Consider the following 14,335-nt stretch of genomic DNA (forward strand, 5'->3'; position numbering starts at 1 on the left):
TATGGCATTGAGGTATTGAATGAGGAAGTCCATAGCGGCATGAAACCAAGTCATATACTTCATTGAAACCTTCCTTTGATCACCTCAATTCCTTTTTTTTTTGTTAGAAAAACAAAACAAAACATTTTATAGCTTCTAAAATGGGAAGTTAGGCACTCATTTCAAAAGATTTGTTTTCCAGCTCCGCTTGTTGAACAGTTATGTATATTTGTCACTGTGAACATATACCTTTTTGTATGATTTTCTTATACTGCAATTAAAAGAAAAAAAAAGTTACATACTTCTGACGAGGGAGAGTACTGCTTGATGAGGGCTTCTAGTGAGGCCAATGACTCCTGCGCTGCTGCAAGCTGGTTGTTGGCCTGCGTTATCGACTGCAAGGGATACGAGAGAAATGAGAATCAGAAAAATCCGTGATGAGATGTTTGATGTATGAGACATGATGAAAAAAAAACAACAACAACAACCAAGTACTATGGTGAGACAGTCCATTTAACCCATTGACGGCGGAGTGATTTAGGGACGACATGCATTTCCCATAGACACCTGCTCGAGTATACTCGGGGCTCGTCCTCAATGGGTTAATTAGGGTACCAAAGTGATGAAGTCCCAGTCTTTTGTTACAACATGGGGTGGAATCAGGTGCGAGCACGGTTTGCATCAATAGTGTTCACAGATATTTGGGCCAGGTGAGGTTGTTTAGAACCAGTTTCCATGGCGATGAATGGGTATGACATCACATTTTGGTACTCTATGATGATATCTGCAATATATGTCAGGGATGCACACTGTTCTAATCCATTTTTTCTACTTGTCTGTCCCTGTTGGACCAGTAGGTACCCAGTTTTTTACTGGTTCATTCCTGAAAAAAAAAGTTACTGGTCTGACAGTGATTTTCACTGGTCTGGACCATCGGAACAGTGCCAGTGTGCAGCCTTGTTAATGTATATATACATCTTCAAAACCTCAAGAGATCTTGAGGCATTCTCTCTTTTTTTCATTCTTTTTCATCAGATTTCAATAATCTATCTAAACTTGACCAACAATGTGTAGCTGTATAGTAAGCAACAAGCCCACTGTAGCAACATGCCTCAGACCAACATGAAGATCATGGTGACACACACAAGAGATTACTGATTAGGGGATTAGGTAATCTGCAGTCCTTAATGATCAATTGCCAGACATCTGCACCAATCAGCAAAAAAAACCCCAACAACAACAAACAACCAACACAAAAACAAAACAAAACAACACAAAAACAACAACAACAACAACAACAACAACAACAGCAACAGCAGCATACACACTCCAGCGTGTGTCCCAATCAGCAAATGAGACACAGTACGGGTTAAAACACAGTTAAAAATGAGCACAATTCTATCCATGCACTCATCTCTACATTTAACCCGTTGAGGACGGACTGATTTTGCTTCAACACGTATTTCCCATAGACACCTGCCCGAGTATACTCGCGACTCGTCCTCAACAGGTTAAGAGTAAAATAAAGTGCAGGTAGTAGTGAAAAGATGGGGGGGGGGAGGGAGACAGAGGGGTGTGGACAAGAAACCCGAGGTTGTAGTCATAAAGAGACATTGCACGGGCCAAGTGGTAAGGTGAGTTTGGGTTCAATGAGAAGGTAAAACTTATCGAGAGGGATCAAGTAACCACATTAAGCCTTTTGACTGGTACCCAGCAGAATACAGTTCTGGCACATCAGTGACACTGAAAAAACAGTTGATATTGTACAACTCTTTCCTGCTACTGTCTAGGAGACAATTAGGTTTCCTACTGGTATCTTTACTGATAAGCATGAAGAGCAGCAAAAGCACAAGATCCACAAATGATACCGAGTATCTAATGGCTGAACATTTTAGTGTGAAAGGGATGGGAGAAATATAACACCCCCCCCCCCCCCCTCTTAAAAGGCGCTTTGATTCAGGTTAAGTGAGTATCTAATGGCTGAACATTTCAGTGTGAAAGGGGTGGGAGAAATATTACCCCCCCCCCCCCCCCCCTTAAAAGGCACTTTGATTCAGGTTAAGTGAGTATCTAATGGCTGAACATTTCAGTGTGAAAGGGGTGGGAGAAATATACCCCCCCCCCCCCCTATTAAAAGGCGCTTTGATTTAGGTTAATCAACACTATGGAAAGGAACAGGAATAAGAGTTCAGCTGCCTGTTAAATTCTAGTGAGCAACCTTGTAAAAATCAAACAAATATTTGAGATATACAATAACTGAATACATAATATATTTTGCAGTGTTCGCATTTTTCTTTTGTTTAATGCAAATATGATTAGATAACTTATATCTATTCTTCTTCTTTTTTTTTTAAAGTTATGTGTCACCAGCACTGCATTTTTCACGTTGAATTTTACACAATGAGAAACTTTCTAGAAAAGACCACTATCTTATTGAAAATACAGGTGACAATGTGGTGAGGTTGACTTGTTTTGCTTTGTTTCTGCGATTGTTCGGCCATCCACGTAACTCAGGAATTCCTGGTGTTAGATATATAAGGGGGGGGGGGGTTTCATCTCGATTGTGTGTCTTTACCAAGAGTGCTTTGGAGTCAGCAGATATTCCATGTGTACAGTAGCAAAAGTTATCGCAAAGCAAATAAATCACGTCTCAAAATTTCCCACAGAAATAACGGTAGTACTAGTGCTTGGACAAGGAAGTGACATTTCAACATAAACTCCTGCTTCCCCCCAAAAAAAGTACAGTTATCAAGGATGAAAGTAATGTATCATATATCATTTTTTAGTTTCCTCCTCCAGTTTGCAGGAAATGTTTACGTAGGATTGCACAAATAGCAATATTTAAAGCACATGATAGCATTCCAAGTAAAAATTTAGACAGTACACTGCAAGTTGTTGTTTTTGTGACTTTCATGTCACTTACGTAATATGTTTTTCATAATGCATAGGTGATAACGATGTAAAATCATCTTTTAGACATATCTTTTTTCAATACTCCCATATCAGAAAAACAGAAAAATAAAGTAGGAATTTGTCTTGCTACATGAACAATAGTTATGTTATCACTCACAAAAACAATAGTATCATGACCATTTGCCAGTAAGAGCAGCACTTGCACGAGTGTCGGTCCACTAGTAGTCACAAGGTTTATCATCACAACAGAAAGCTATCAGCCATTGTCTTTTACCGGTGTCTGTATCACATTTTCACGGAAATGTGTTTTTTGGTGTGTGTGTTTTTTTTTTCCAAAACAAAACAAACCCAAGTAATAACCTAACATTAGATACAATGTACGTGTATGTTGTTATTGCCTGCTTTACAACTTGTATAAAGACTACACCCATCCCCTAAAAAAAGAAGGCCATACGGAAATATTCCTTCTACATACTGTCTGTAACATGGATGGTAAAAGTGAATGGCTAAGGGATAATTGCTCTATAGGGTGCAATCTTGCAGATCTTTATGTACCTGAGGATTTATGTTTTGGAACCACTGTAACCTGTATAGAGCAAGAAGTGACCCCAGCAATGAAACTAACATATCAAAATATTTTTTATTTTTACACTTCAGGATAAGCAATTCCCATACAGGTAACAGAAGAGCTTTTCTCATTTCTTTTTTTAGAGTGAGGGAAGCCATAAGTGCATGCTATAAGAGGAGACACAATTTTACTGTGTGCCATCTACACATATTTTGTGAAACAACAATCCTTAACACTGTTGGATTCAAAAGCAGAGGAGGCGTTTAAGTGCCATTGATTATTATAATCTTCATATTCGACAATCACCTTGCACAGTTTTCACATCTCTCCTGCCTACTTAACTACTGAATGCCCGGGCAATAACTATGACTGAGATAAACCATGCAGAGTGGCTATTTGATCCTGACACAGCGGGACATGTTTTCAATTCCTGAAGCTACCTTCCAAGCTGTCATTTGAATTCAGTTCGATTCAATTCAAATCGTTCAAATCATCATCTCTATCAGCCCATGGACCTAGTCCATGATTGGCTGCAGAATGCAGAAACTTGCCATATATGGTATATATTTCTATCAAATTTTGTCAGGGGTACACACATCTGACACATAATGCTGAGAATGTAACAGAACTGCTCACATGCTCTTTTGAAAAGGGAAAGTGTTATTCTTGTGATATCAGATTTCATCGGTGCAAAGGCAACACCCTTAAAGGTGAATATAATGGGCAGATGAGAGTTAGAAAGGGGCGTGGTAACATGAGTACTAAGTGCTACGCTAATACTTCTCACAGTCACACTGGCATCGGGTAAAGTACTCACCGAGCTGAATGGGTTTTTGATGCTGTCTGAGCATTCGATGTAATATCTCAGGATTTCTGTGAGTGAATAAGATAGAAAAGGAGGGTGGTCAAATAACAAATAATAATAACATACAAAACCATGCTTTTAAAGGAATGATGTAGTTTTGGCTGAGATGAAGATTTGGATTTTAACTTTTTGCGAGATAATTAGAAACCACTTACATGAAATATCTACGAGAATACAATTCTAAGAGGAATTCAAAATTTATTTGATGAAGATCGGTTTTGAAATGGCTAAGATATCCAAAAACAAAGTGGTCTTGATAAAACATGGGATCCATCTTTTATTAGGACCAATGTGTGTTGCCTTGTTTTTGGATATCTCGGCCATTTCAAAACCGATTTTCATCAAATAAACTTTTAATTCCTCTTAGAATTGTATAGTTCATATAAGTGGTTCAGAATTATTTTGCAATAAGTTTAGACCCGAATCCCCATCTCACCCAGAACTATACTATTCCTTTAATACACAGAATGAAAAAAAAAAGAAAAAAGAAGTGTATACTGCTATACTTTCGGGGGTTCAAAGGGCAAATTCTCAAGCTCATTTTGAATGAATTCAACCCTGGCACATATACCACACCTCATAATCCTTACTATCTATGAAACCTGGATGAGTCATCTTCTAAATATTAACATGACACAAACTCTGCACATAGTTTACGATGCTAAAGGGCCACATGAAATTTTGGGAAAACCACACACATACTTTTGTACATGGAAAAGCAAAACGACACCACTTCCTTTTCCCTTTGTAGCCTGGATAAACGGGATGTCACCTGATGAAATCTTGTCTACAATTTTCCATTTGCCTTTTTTTCGGGGGCATTGTAGGTGGATACAGACTGTGACAGATGTGTTTACATTGTCCAATAGCATTGTGTCATTTCTCATAGCTGCCCAAGAAGGAATTAAGCCAGGGTAAATCCGTACAGAGGCTGGAGCAATGCCACTGACGTTCACTGTCTATACACTTTGCTTATCTAATTCATTTTTTTTTAAAGTCTGAATAACTTCTGGCAGGACAAATACCACAGGACACAGAGCAATACCAGTATGAAAATAAATACCTTTGAATATTTCAGTAGCATAGTGTGTTTGTAGTATTCAAAAAACTTAACTCAAAAGTAGGAAAGACAGAACAGTTCCCATAGGAGTGCATAGTAAAATCATTGAGAAAAATAGAAAACTTCTTCTGAATCAAGAGCTGGGAATGGTCTAAATTAAGATTCTTTTCTCCAAATTTAGAATGGCTGGGAGGTCTGATAAACAGATAAAACTGATAAGATTGGGAATCAGTCGAATAACCTGCAGAATGGAATCAATCATTCATATGCAGGCAGTACAATTTTGCCAAGATCAATACACACAGACAATGCGCATTACACCATCTGTGTAAATGATATGAACAAAGCGCTCTGCTCTGCATTATATTTTGACAACATGAATACGGCAAGTGAAAGTGGTGGTATAGTTTTGGATGAGATGGCGTTTCAGATTCTAACTTTCTGTGAGATAATTAGAAATCCCATAAGAAATATTAAAGAGCACACAATTCTAAGAGGAATTCAAAGTTTATTCGATGAAAACTGGTTTTGAAATGGCTGAGACATTCTAGTACAAAGTAAAACAAAGATGTTCTTATAAAAGGTGGGTTCCACTTTTTACAAGAACCTCTTTGTTTTACTTTGTCTTTGGAGGTCTCAGTCATTTCGAAACCAAATTTCATCAAATAAACTTCTAATTCCTCCTAGAATTTTATCCTCTTTAATATTTTATATGAGTGGTTTCTACTTATCACTCAAAAAGTTACAATTCTGAATCCCCATTTCAACCAAAACTATACCATCCCTTCAAAAGTTTATTTGAGAAAGGGAGAGTGCATCATTTGCCAGGATTGCCCAAGTCAAGTCAAACACTTTCTTCTCCTTCTTTAAGTGCGACATAAGCACACAAGATCTTCAAGTTAATTAATTATTCAAGCCAGGGGACGAGATGCAACCCTGCGATGAGAAAAGGTGATTGCATCGAGAAAAAAAATATATGTCACTGTAAGCCTGCATCGCAAGATCTGTGTGGAAAACGGGAGGGTAGTTTGTAAAAATCGTCACCGCAGTCTTGAGACTGTAGGATCTGATGTGGTGATTTGAAAATCTGCATTGCAAGAGACAATGTAGTGGAAGGTTCATCCCAGAATTTCTCAAGACAGTTTCTCTTCCACACCCTTTCAGTCCTCTCTCCATCTCTCTCGTTCAATCTTATCCAACTGTCCATCAAATTTCCTGTACCATTTTTCTTTCAATCAACCTTCTTTCCAACTAATCAATATTCTTCTCCATCTTTCCTCCTCATATCCCTCGCTTCCTCTTCATCATATCTTCTCTCTCCCTCCATCTCTCTCGTAAGGTCTCTTCTGTGCTTCATTATTAATACCTCCCCTTCCAACTATGCCACCCGACATCATTCATTAAACCCTCTACCCATCTCCCTCCATTTTCTGTGTACTCTGTATATCTGTGTTCCGTTTTCTCTTACGTCGTCCTCTCTCTCTCTTTGTAACCCGTTGGAGACGAATCCCGAGTAGACTCGGGCAAGTGTCTATGGGAAATGCATGTTGTAGCAAAATCAGTCCGTCCTAAACCGGTTAATACTCATCGCTTCTGTGTTTCATTTTTAATTCTTCCTACTCCATCTGCCCCACCCCTATCATTCACTGAATCCTCCTCCATCCCTCCCCTCCATTTTTTATTTTCTTTATATCTCTTGCTCTAACATCTTCCCTCTCTCCATCCCTTCTTTCTGTTTCCTTCCTTTCCTTCTTCTCCTCTTCCTTTCTCCTTTATAATTTTCTCTATTCCATCCTTTACTGACATGCCCCGGAGAACGTCATAGCATTCTAATGACAGCCTGTTCACATCCAGTTTCTTCCCATAAATATTTCATCTGCAAGCAGAAAACGCCAGTCTAATAGCACCTTTTAAATATCACATATCCCCGCCTCACTGGTTCTCCCATCGAGTGCTCCTACATGCATCATATCATTTGCATCATCCTGTGAGAGCGCATCACGGATACGGCTCTTGATTCTTAACCCGTTGAGGACGGACTGATTTTGCTCCAACACGCATTTCCCATAGACACCTGACCAAGTAGATACTCGGGACTCGTCCTCAATGGGTTAAAGGGATGGTACAGTATTGGTGGAGATGAGAATTGGACTTTTAACTTTTTGCGAGATACCAAGAAAACACTAATGATATAGTACAGAGCATACCATTTTAAGAGGAATTCAAAGTTTATTTGATGAAAATCGGGTTTGGAATGACTGAAACATCCCAAAACAAAAGTAAAACAAAGCGATCGTAATAAAGTGTGGGTCCCACACTTTATTGGATGGAATCGCTCTTTCTTGGATATCTCAGCCATTTCAAAACCAATTTTCATGAAATAAACGTTGAATTCCTCATAGAATTACAGGCTCTTTCATATTTCATAAGAGGTTTCTCATTATCTCACCAAAAAATTTTAGAAACCTGAAATTAGGTCTCAATCAAAACTATACAATCCCTTTAAAGACCTGGTAGCATGGGCATACCATGGAGTGGGAAGGTTGGCCCAGCTTGGATACATTGTATATTTGAGAATTCCTGTAATGAATTGTGTAAAGCTCTATCACTGATCTCTGGGTAAGTACAAACACAGCCAAAGAATCTCAACTGGGGTCGAGAGTTACCAGTGAGCATACGCTTTAATGCACATATTCGCTGACCAGTGCTAATTTTGTTTTCGAATGTACCAGGGTCGGCAGTAAATTAATTGGGATGAATGCCCATGTACCCAGGTCTGTAAGTACAAGATCCCAAGTTCGAATCCCCCATGGTGTATACAACCTGGGTCAAGATGCTCGACCCACCATGTCCATCATGGGTCTGTAAATGGGGGTACCAGCCAGTTGCCAATGGGGAAGGGTTTTTGTTTTTGTTTTTGTTTTTGTTTTTGTTTTTGGAATATAATAACTACAAAGCCCACTAAGAAGCAGTGCCATGCCTTGAACTGGCTACACTAGGTAAATGAGAACAAGGTATTATCATTATCATTAATCATTTATCCACTCACCCAACTCCTGCTACATCCCTTCAACTACCTGGTACCATCCTCGCATCATCTACCGACCTGCTTCCCATATTACCCTTCCCCCCTTTCCATTCCATCCGATATCCTCTTCAATAAAAATATCCCCATAAAAGCTAATATACAGTATGTGTACATGCATACAATGGCAATGCTGGGGTAATGGCAATTTATATAACAGAGCTCCATGGAAGGATGGTGCTGCCAGCATTGAAAGATATGCTACCCTGGATAAAAAAAAAAAGAAGACCATAACATTTCCATTAGCATCATTTATTCATAAACTTGGTCCAACAGTAACCACAATTACCATTCTGTATCATCCCTCCAGCAACCCCCCCCCCCTTCCCCCCTCTCCACTTTCCAGGGATGCCAACCTCGTAAACAGCAATGCAGTATATTGAGGGCTGAAAACACATCATATTTTCTTCTTTTGGGAGAAACAGTATTTTCCATGAAACCTGCAGTATCTTTTTGGCAAGAAAACAGTACAATTTCTGCAATAAAAAGTAGGGCCTAACAGGTGGCATCTCTGCCTCCTTCCATGGGTCTCAAAAAATATTATTTTCTAAAAAAATATAACATATTTGACTTCAATCTTTCCCAGCAAAGAATTCTCTAAGGCAGCCATCTAATCTCCTCTACCCAAACATGTAAAAAAGTCTGGTTAAAGGTCCTGTTTATACCTTTAGGAGCAGTGATTTAAAAAAAAATGGTAAAGATATCACTTTTGATGCATATGTGTAGGTCTGTTGTATCACAAAACATCCTACCATATATAAAAAATGTTTGCAATAAAACCAATAACATAAGGAGATATTAGTATTTTTCTCATTATACCATAACTGTCCACAGTTTAGTCTGGAAACATTTCTATTACAACTGTTGTTCACATTTTGTGTATTCAACCATACTTAACATTGACTATATTGATTCAAATTTTTACAGTGGTTGTTTCTATCCCTAACTCACATTTTAGAACTATTTCAAAGCACTAATGCTGGTTTTTTTTTCTTCTGCAAATGGTAGATTATACCTTTATTGAAAAATCCCAGCTGTTTGCTGTTGTTAGTTGTTCTTTTTTCTTCATGAGGGAAGGGGGGGGGGGGCTTATTCTACTTTTTTTTCTTTATTTTTTGCTGGCTTTGTTTTGTTTTGCACTCCTGATGGCCAGAGAATATTTCACACTTCATCTTCTGCGGCAGCTGACAAATTTCTTATGGCTACATTTCTTTTCCATCTCAGGTAAATCCATTCACATGGAATAAGCATCTGCAAAATGCATTGCATCTGTTGTAGTGGTGTCAATATTACTCACATACACTCCATCAAAACCTAGGAGGAAAAAAATGACAGAGATTTCACATTCTATACTTGACAGTTCTGTGTCACTCACCCCCTGTTGTTTACTGTTTTCACTATGGTTCTTATGCACACTAGTGTTACTGTAACCTCTCTTCTCTACTGCCGTAAGCATCTTTGTTTGATGGAATGTGTGCGCCCGGGAAGAAGCCACTATTATCATTATTATTATCATTATCAAGGATTTTCTCTCATTTTTCAGTATTTTGTTATTTGACATGCAAAGGGTCTGGAAGGCAAGAAAATTGCTCGTAAACAATATTCCTACCGATGAGGGATCACTCAGTGAATATGGCAAGAAGATTTGCAAGGTCTCTTTTCTAATAGCACTCCATGTGACAAGAAACAAGTCTTTCCCAACATTAATGTGAATAGGACATACTTCAAGAAATACATAACAGGACGATAAATAGAAAAAAAAAGTGCAAGAGAGTATATGTTGTGGTGACGGATTGACCATTCAGCAAATATATGTCTCACACAATCTATCCAATATTCATTTCAGGATCAATGCTCAAGCATGTGTTAATGAAAACTGAAAGCAGATTTATGGGACTCTGCTTGAAGAGTTGGGTGATTTTGAAACCTCAAAAAGAATTATTGGACTTATCTCATCAGTGACAGCTTGGTCTTGTTGTAATCTCTGCAAATTTTACCCTCTCAGTTTCGTTGGGTAATACTTTCCCCTAGACTTTTCAAATATGGTGGCAGACGAAAGTTATATTCTATTCATAATAAAGTGACTCCTGAAAACTGCTCGCAGAAATCACACAAACTGGCTAAGTTTTGCTTTAAGTTTACTTCATTTTTTTAAAGGGGGGGGGGGGTGGTGTGGCAGCCTTCCCACCATATTCAAGAGCTGCACCATCTAATTTTGCCCATATTTGATCTAATACCGGTTCCATCTCCCCACATACCAGACTCGTTTTTTGCAATCCTCCCCCCCCCCCCCCCCCCCCCCTTGTGATGCCAGGTTTGGCAGAGTCGAGGGTGCGGAATCGAAGAAAGGGAAGGTAAACATGACCCTCAGATGTCCACTTGTTGACATAGTTTGGGAGCTTGCAACGGTTTGGGAGAGTCAAACGTGCGTTTTCACTCACCCCTTGTGAGGGAGCGCTCTAATACACGCTTCCATCCTCACCGGGGGAAATCAGAGTGGAAAGCACAGAGTGGTAATCGGAATTGGAATTGTGAGAAAAGAAACAGAAAAAGAGAGCTTGGCAGGAAAACTAACAGATGGCCCATTACTGCCACATCCAGATTAACAGACTAAAAATGTTTGATTTCTCAAATATGTGTTTGCTGGGGTGAGGGTACGGTGGGGGTGAGGGTATGGTGGGGTAGGGGGTATAAGAATGATACCGAGTAGATACTATCCTTGATATATGCAATCATGGTGGTGATGAGTGCAAGATGTTTACAAACGACATTGAATGTTACCCCACACAAACAAGTTGCCATCATATAGATCAAATCCACCCATCATCACCACAATGCAATAAATTACAAATTGTGTGTCTCTAATTTTATATGGCAACATTACATATTCCTTTAATCCTTTCTGCAAAGAACTAGAGCATTGATTACAATATCATACAAACTGAACTTCTTGCCCCCCCCCCCAAAAAAAAAAAAAAATAATAATAATAATAATCAAAAAAAAAAAATGAGAAGTCCCTGTGTCAGCCTTTATGTAATGGAGCTTGTCTTGTGTTACACCTGCTCCATTTGACACACAGTACGAGTCAGTTCATCCCACAAAGTTGGGCAGGGCTTTCAACTGCTGCTGAGAATGTCTTCCCCCCCCCCCCCCCCCCCTCCCCCATGATGGGAAATGATGTATGATACCCATTAGCTGGGCTCACATGCCTCATTACAAATCTAACCACTGCATCACTCATCTTGCTCTGCAAGCATATACAAAGAAAGATTACTTTTTAGAAAGTGCACGCTATCGATGCTATCAGTGTTGTTGGTTTTGTTTAAAGTGCTGTTGAAGGCTAATGTTCTACAAGCTCTCTCTCTATTCTTTTTAAGTCCAACTGCCTTGTTGTTGTGTTTTTTCTCCTGATCCTGTAATGATTTACAAGGGAAGGGATGAAAAGCATGGTAAAATTAACATCTGTTTGGGGACAAAAAAAAAAAATTAGAACACAACAGTAGAGAGGGATAAGGAAAGCGATCCCTTTCTCACAAACATCATTTTCGAAGGGGGGGGGGGGGAATATTTCCTAAGTTCTTTCAGCTACAACAGGATATGACCTTAAATGATCCCACATTGTTCCCCATTTCACCTTCAAAGGATAACATACCTATCCATCATAACAACATCCCTTTCTCCTATTTCCCCCTGTTTCCTACTCCCTGAGATACCAGCAGATCAAGGTTGAGTTTCAGGCAGGGGGGGGCACGGCCACCTCCTGGCCTGCCTGGGACAGGGGGCGGTCTTGACCAATTTATCCTGCCCTTAAACTCCCCTCAGATCACGACTCCTGGGTTTGGCTTGGGGTGGGGGGAGGGCTGAAGAGGGCAAAGCTCCAGGATTCACACCAAAACTGCGATATCATAATCCAGGTCATCAGGACACTGGTATAGAATAGCCTCTGCCTGACAGTATCAACACAACTATTTTACCACTCCTTCCCCCCCCCCCCCCTCCAACTCCAACTACCCTCATTCACAACTACAGAGTTTGACCCGGATGGCCTGCTCACAGGAAGAGGCTGCTTTCTCAATTTACTCCTTTATAATGTAAAAGTTGATTTTTTTTTCGCACTCGGCCGGGCAAGAACAGTTTCATGTTTTTAATTCCGCGGAATCAAGACATCATCTATTGGAACATACGGGCAGCAAAAAATATTCGCATGCTTATATTTTGAACTAGTTTCTGGTCGTGCGAAATGCGTGAAAATTTCCACTTTTACAGTAGTTTCTGGTATTCACACACACATGGCACAACTAGAAAAATGCCAAGCCCACTAGCATTAACAATCTTCATGCAATACCAGGTTAGTGAACTATGGCAGATGTTGAGTGACATTGGCTGCTCAAGATATCATCAATACATTTTTAGCTTGCAAGAGGTAGCATCTATATGTTCCCCTGGAAAACTGTCTTTTTTTTTCGGGGGGGGGGGGGGTCCATGTAGCCCTATTTGATTATGAACTATCTTCTCCCAACTTTCAAACTCAGAGGTGCTTTTTTTTTATCCACAACAGGTCTCTCGAGTGATTCTTACATGGTGAAAAGCAGCTGCCTTGAGTAAAATGCTAGTGTTATGACCTACGTGTATACCAAGGTTAAAAATGACAATACTCTGTCTTTCAATAATTAAAAGTGAGAGAGAGATAAGGGACAGAGAGGAGAGGGTGAGACTGAGAGACCGAGAGACCAAGAGACAGAGAGAGAAGGAGAGACAATGATGAGATATTGCTGTCATTGATGAGGGTATCACTTTCATTTTCAGTCATGTGCAGCTCTGATAGAATTCAATGAGCTTCCTGATTGTCATACCACTGACGGCAATTCAAGTGTTTGTGGGTGAAGTATCTCTTCCCATCGGTGCAAACACCACACCCATGGCATCTGAGTGGGATGGGTCAAATTTTTCCTCCTTGGGGTGAAAACTTTCATGGTGCACTCTCTGGTTTTGATTGGGGGGGGGGGGCATGTTCATATGGCACCGTATCGTTAATATTAACCCGTTCCATATGGGAACGAACCTGGTGGCCTGTGTATACAGCCCATGGGGGTTCCAAAATTCAGTATGGAACAGGTTAACTACCAATCAGGATGGGATAAATGGCACCATTCACCATAAGCTCTTTCATGCACTTGTGGGGGGGGGGGCGATGAGGATTATCTCTTATTATGGATCTATCCATTACATGGCTACAAGAACTCTAACAGGTTAAGAACATTGAGATAACTTCAAGATAACCCAGATTGAATAAAGTGAGAGAGCATTCACACAGATGTTCAAACTTCCTCATGGCTCAACTACAATCAAATTTAGCTAACCCCTGTCAACTTAAAGTTAAGCTAGCTCAATGTGATCTTGATTAATATTTTTGCATTTCTTGTGCCAGCTCATTTTTCATTCAATTTCCTTGTCTTCTTTATCCTCAAACCATCTACAATGTGGGCACTTGAATATCTACCCTTAAGGTGCACTTACTCTTCATACATTCATATTATTTTAATATACAAACTTATGTCAAACAAACAGACTTATAAATGTTTAATCAAAATCACACAAAAAACAACAGTTGGCAACTCTGCTTGACATTTTTTCAGCCAAACTAGAAACACATCACTTTCCCTAAATGCTGCTTTACTCTCGATGATAGGAAACTGATGAAATGGTGACGTAATTTTAAGATGTGTTTCCCATGCCACCGGCATTACCATAACGAAAACAATCGCTCCAACAGAATGCCCTCCGGTGTCCTTGCAGGAAGGAAATGTGGCTCACATTACGTTTCCTGTTCAGGTGTCTTTGCAATGGCAGAATTTGGGGGAATC

The 14,335-nt window shown here is 39.6% G+C and overlaps 1 protein-coding gene across 3 annotated transcripts in view; it reads right to left on the reverse strand.

The window, feature by feature from the left end:
- LOC139739736 (protein tweety homolog 1-A-like) overlaps positions 1 to 14,335 on the reverse strand; it is a 113,166-nt gene that overhangs the window by 22,876 nt on the left and 75,955 nt on the right. For all 3 annotated transcript variants that reach the window (XM_071650337.1, XM_071650338.1, XM_071650339.1), the window contains exons 8-9: positions 4,278 to 4,333; positions 282 to 374 (exon numbers count right to left, since the gene is read on the reverse strand). In XM_071650337.1, the coding sequence (XP_071506438.1) occupies positions 282 to 374; positions 4,278 to 4,333 (149 nt within the window). The remainder of the gene's footprint in view (positions 1 to 281; positions 375 to 4,277; positions 4,334 to 14,335) is intronic.

This window comes from Diadema antillarum, unplaced genomic scaffold (assembly GCF_040938485.1).
Source record: "Diadema antillarum isolate AM-2024a unplaced genomic scaffold, OU_Dant_1.0 seq00000814_RagTag, whole genome shotgun sequence".
NCBI classification, from domain to species: Eukaryota; Metazoa; Echinodermata; class Echinoidea; order Diadematoida; family Diadematidae; genus Diadema; species Diadema antillarum.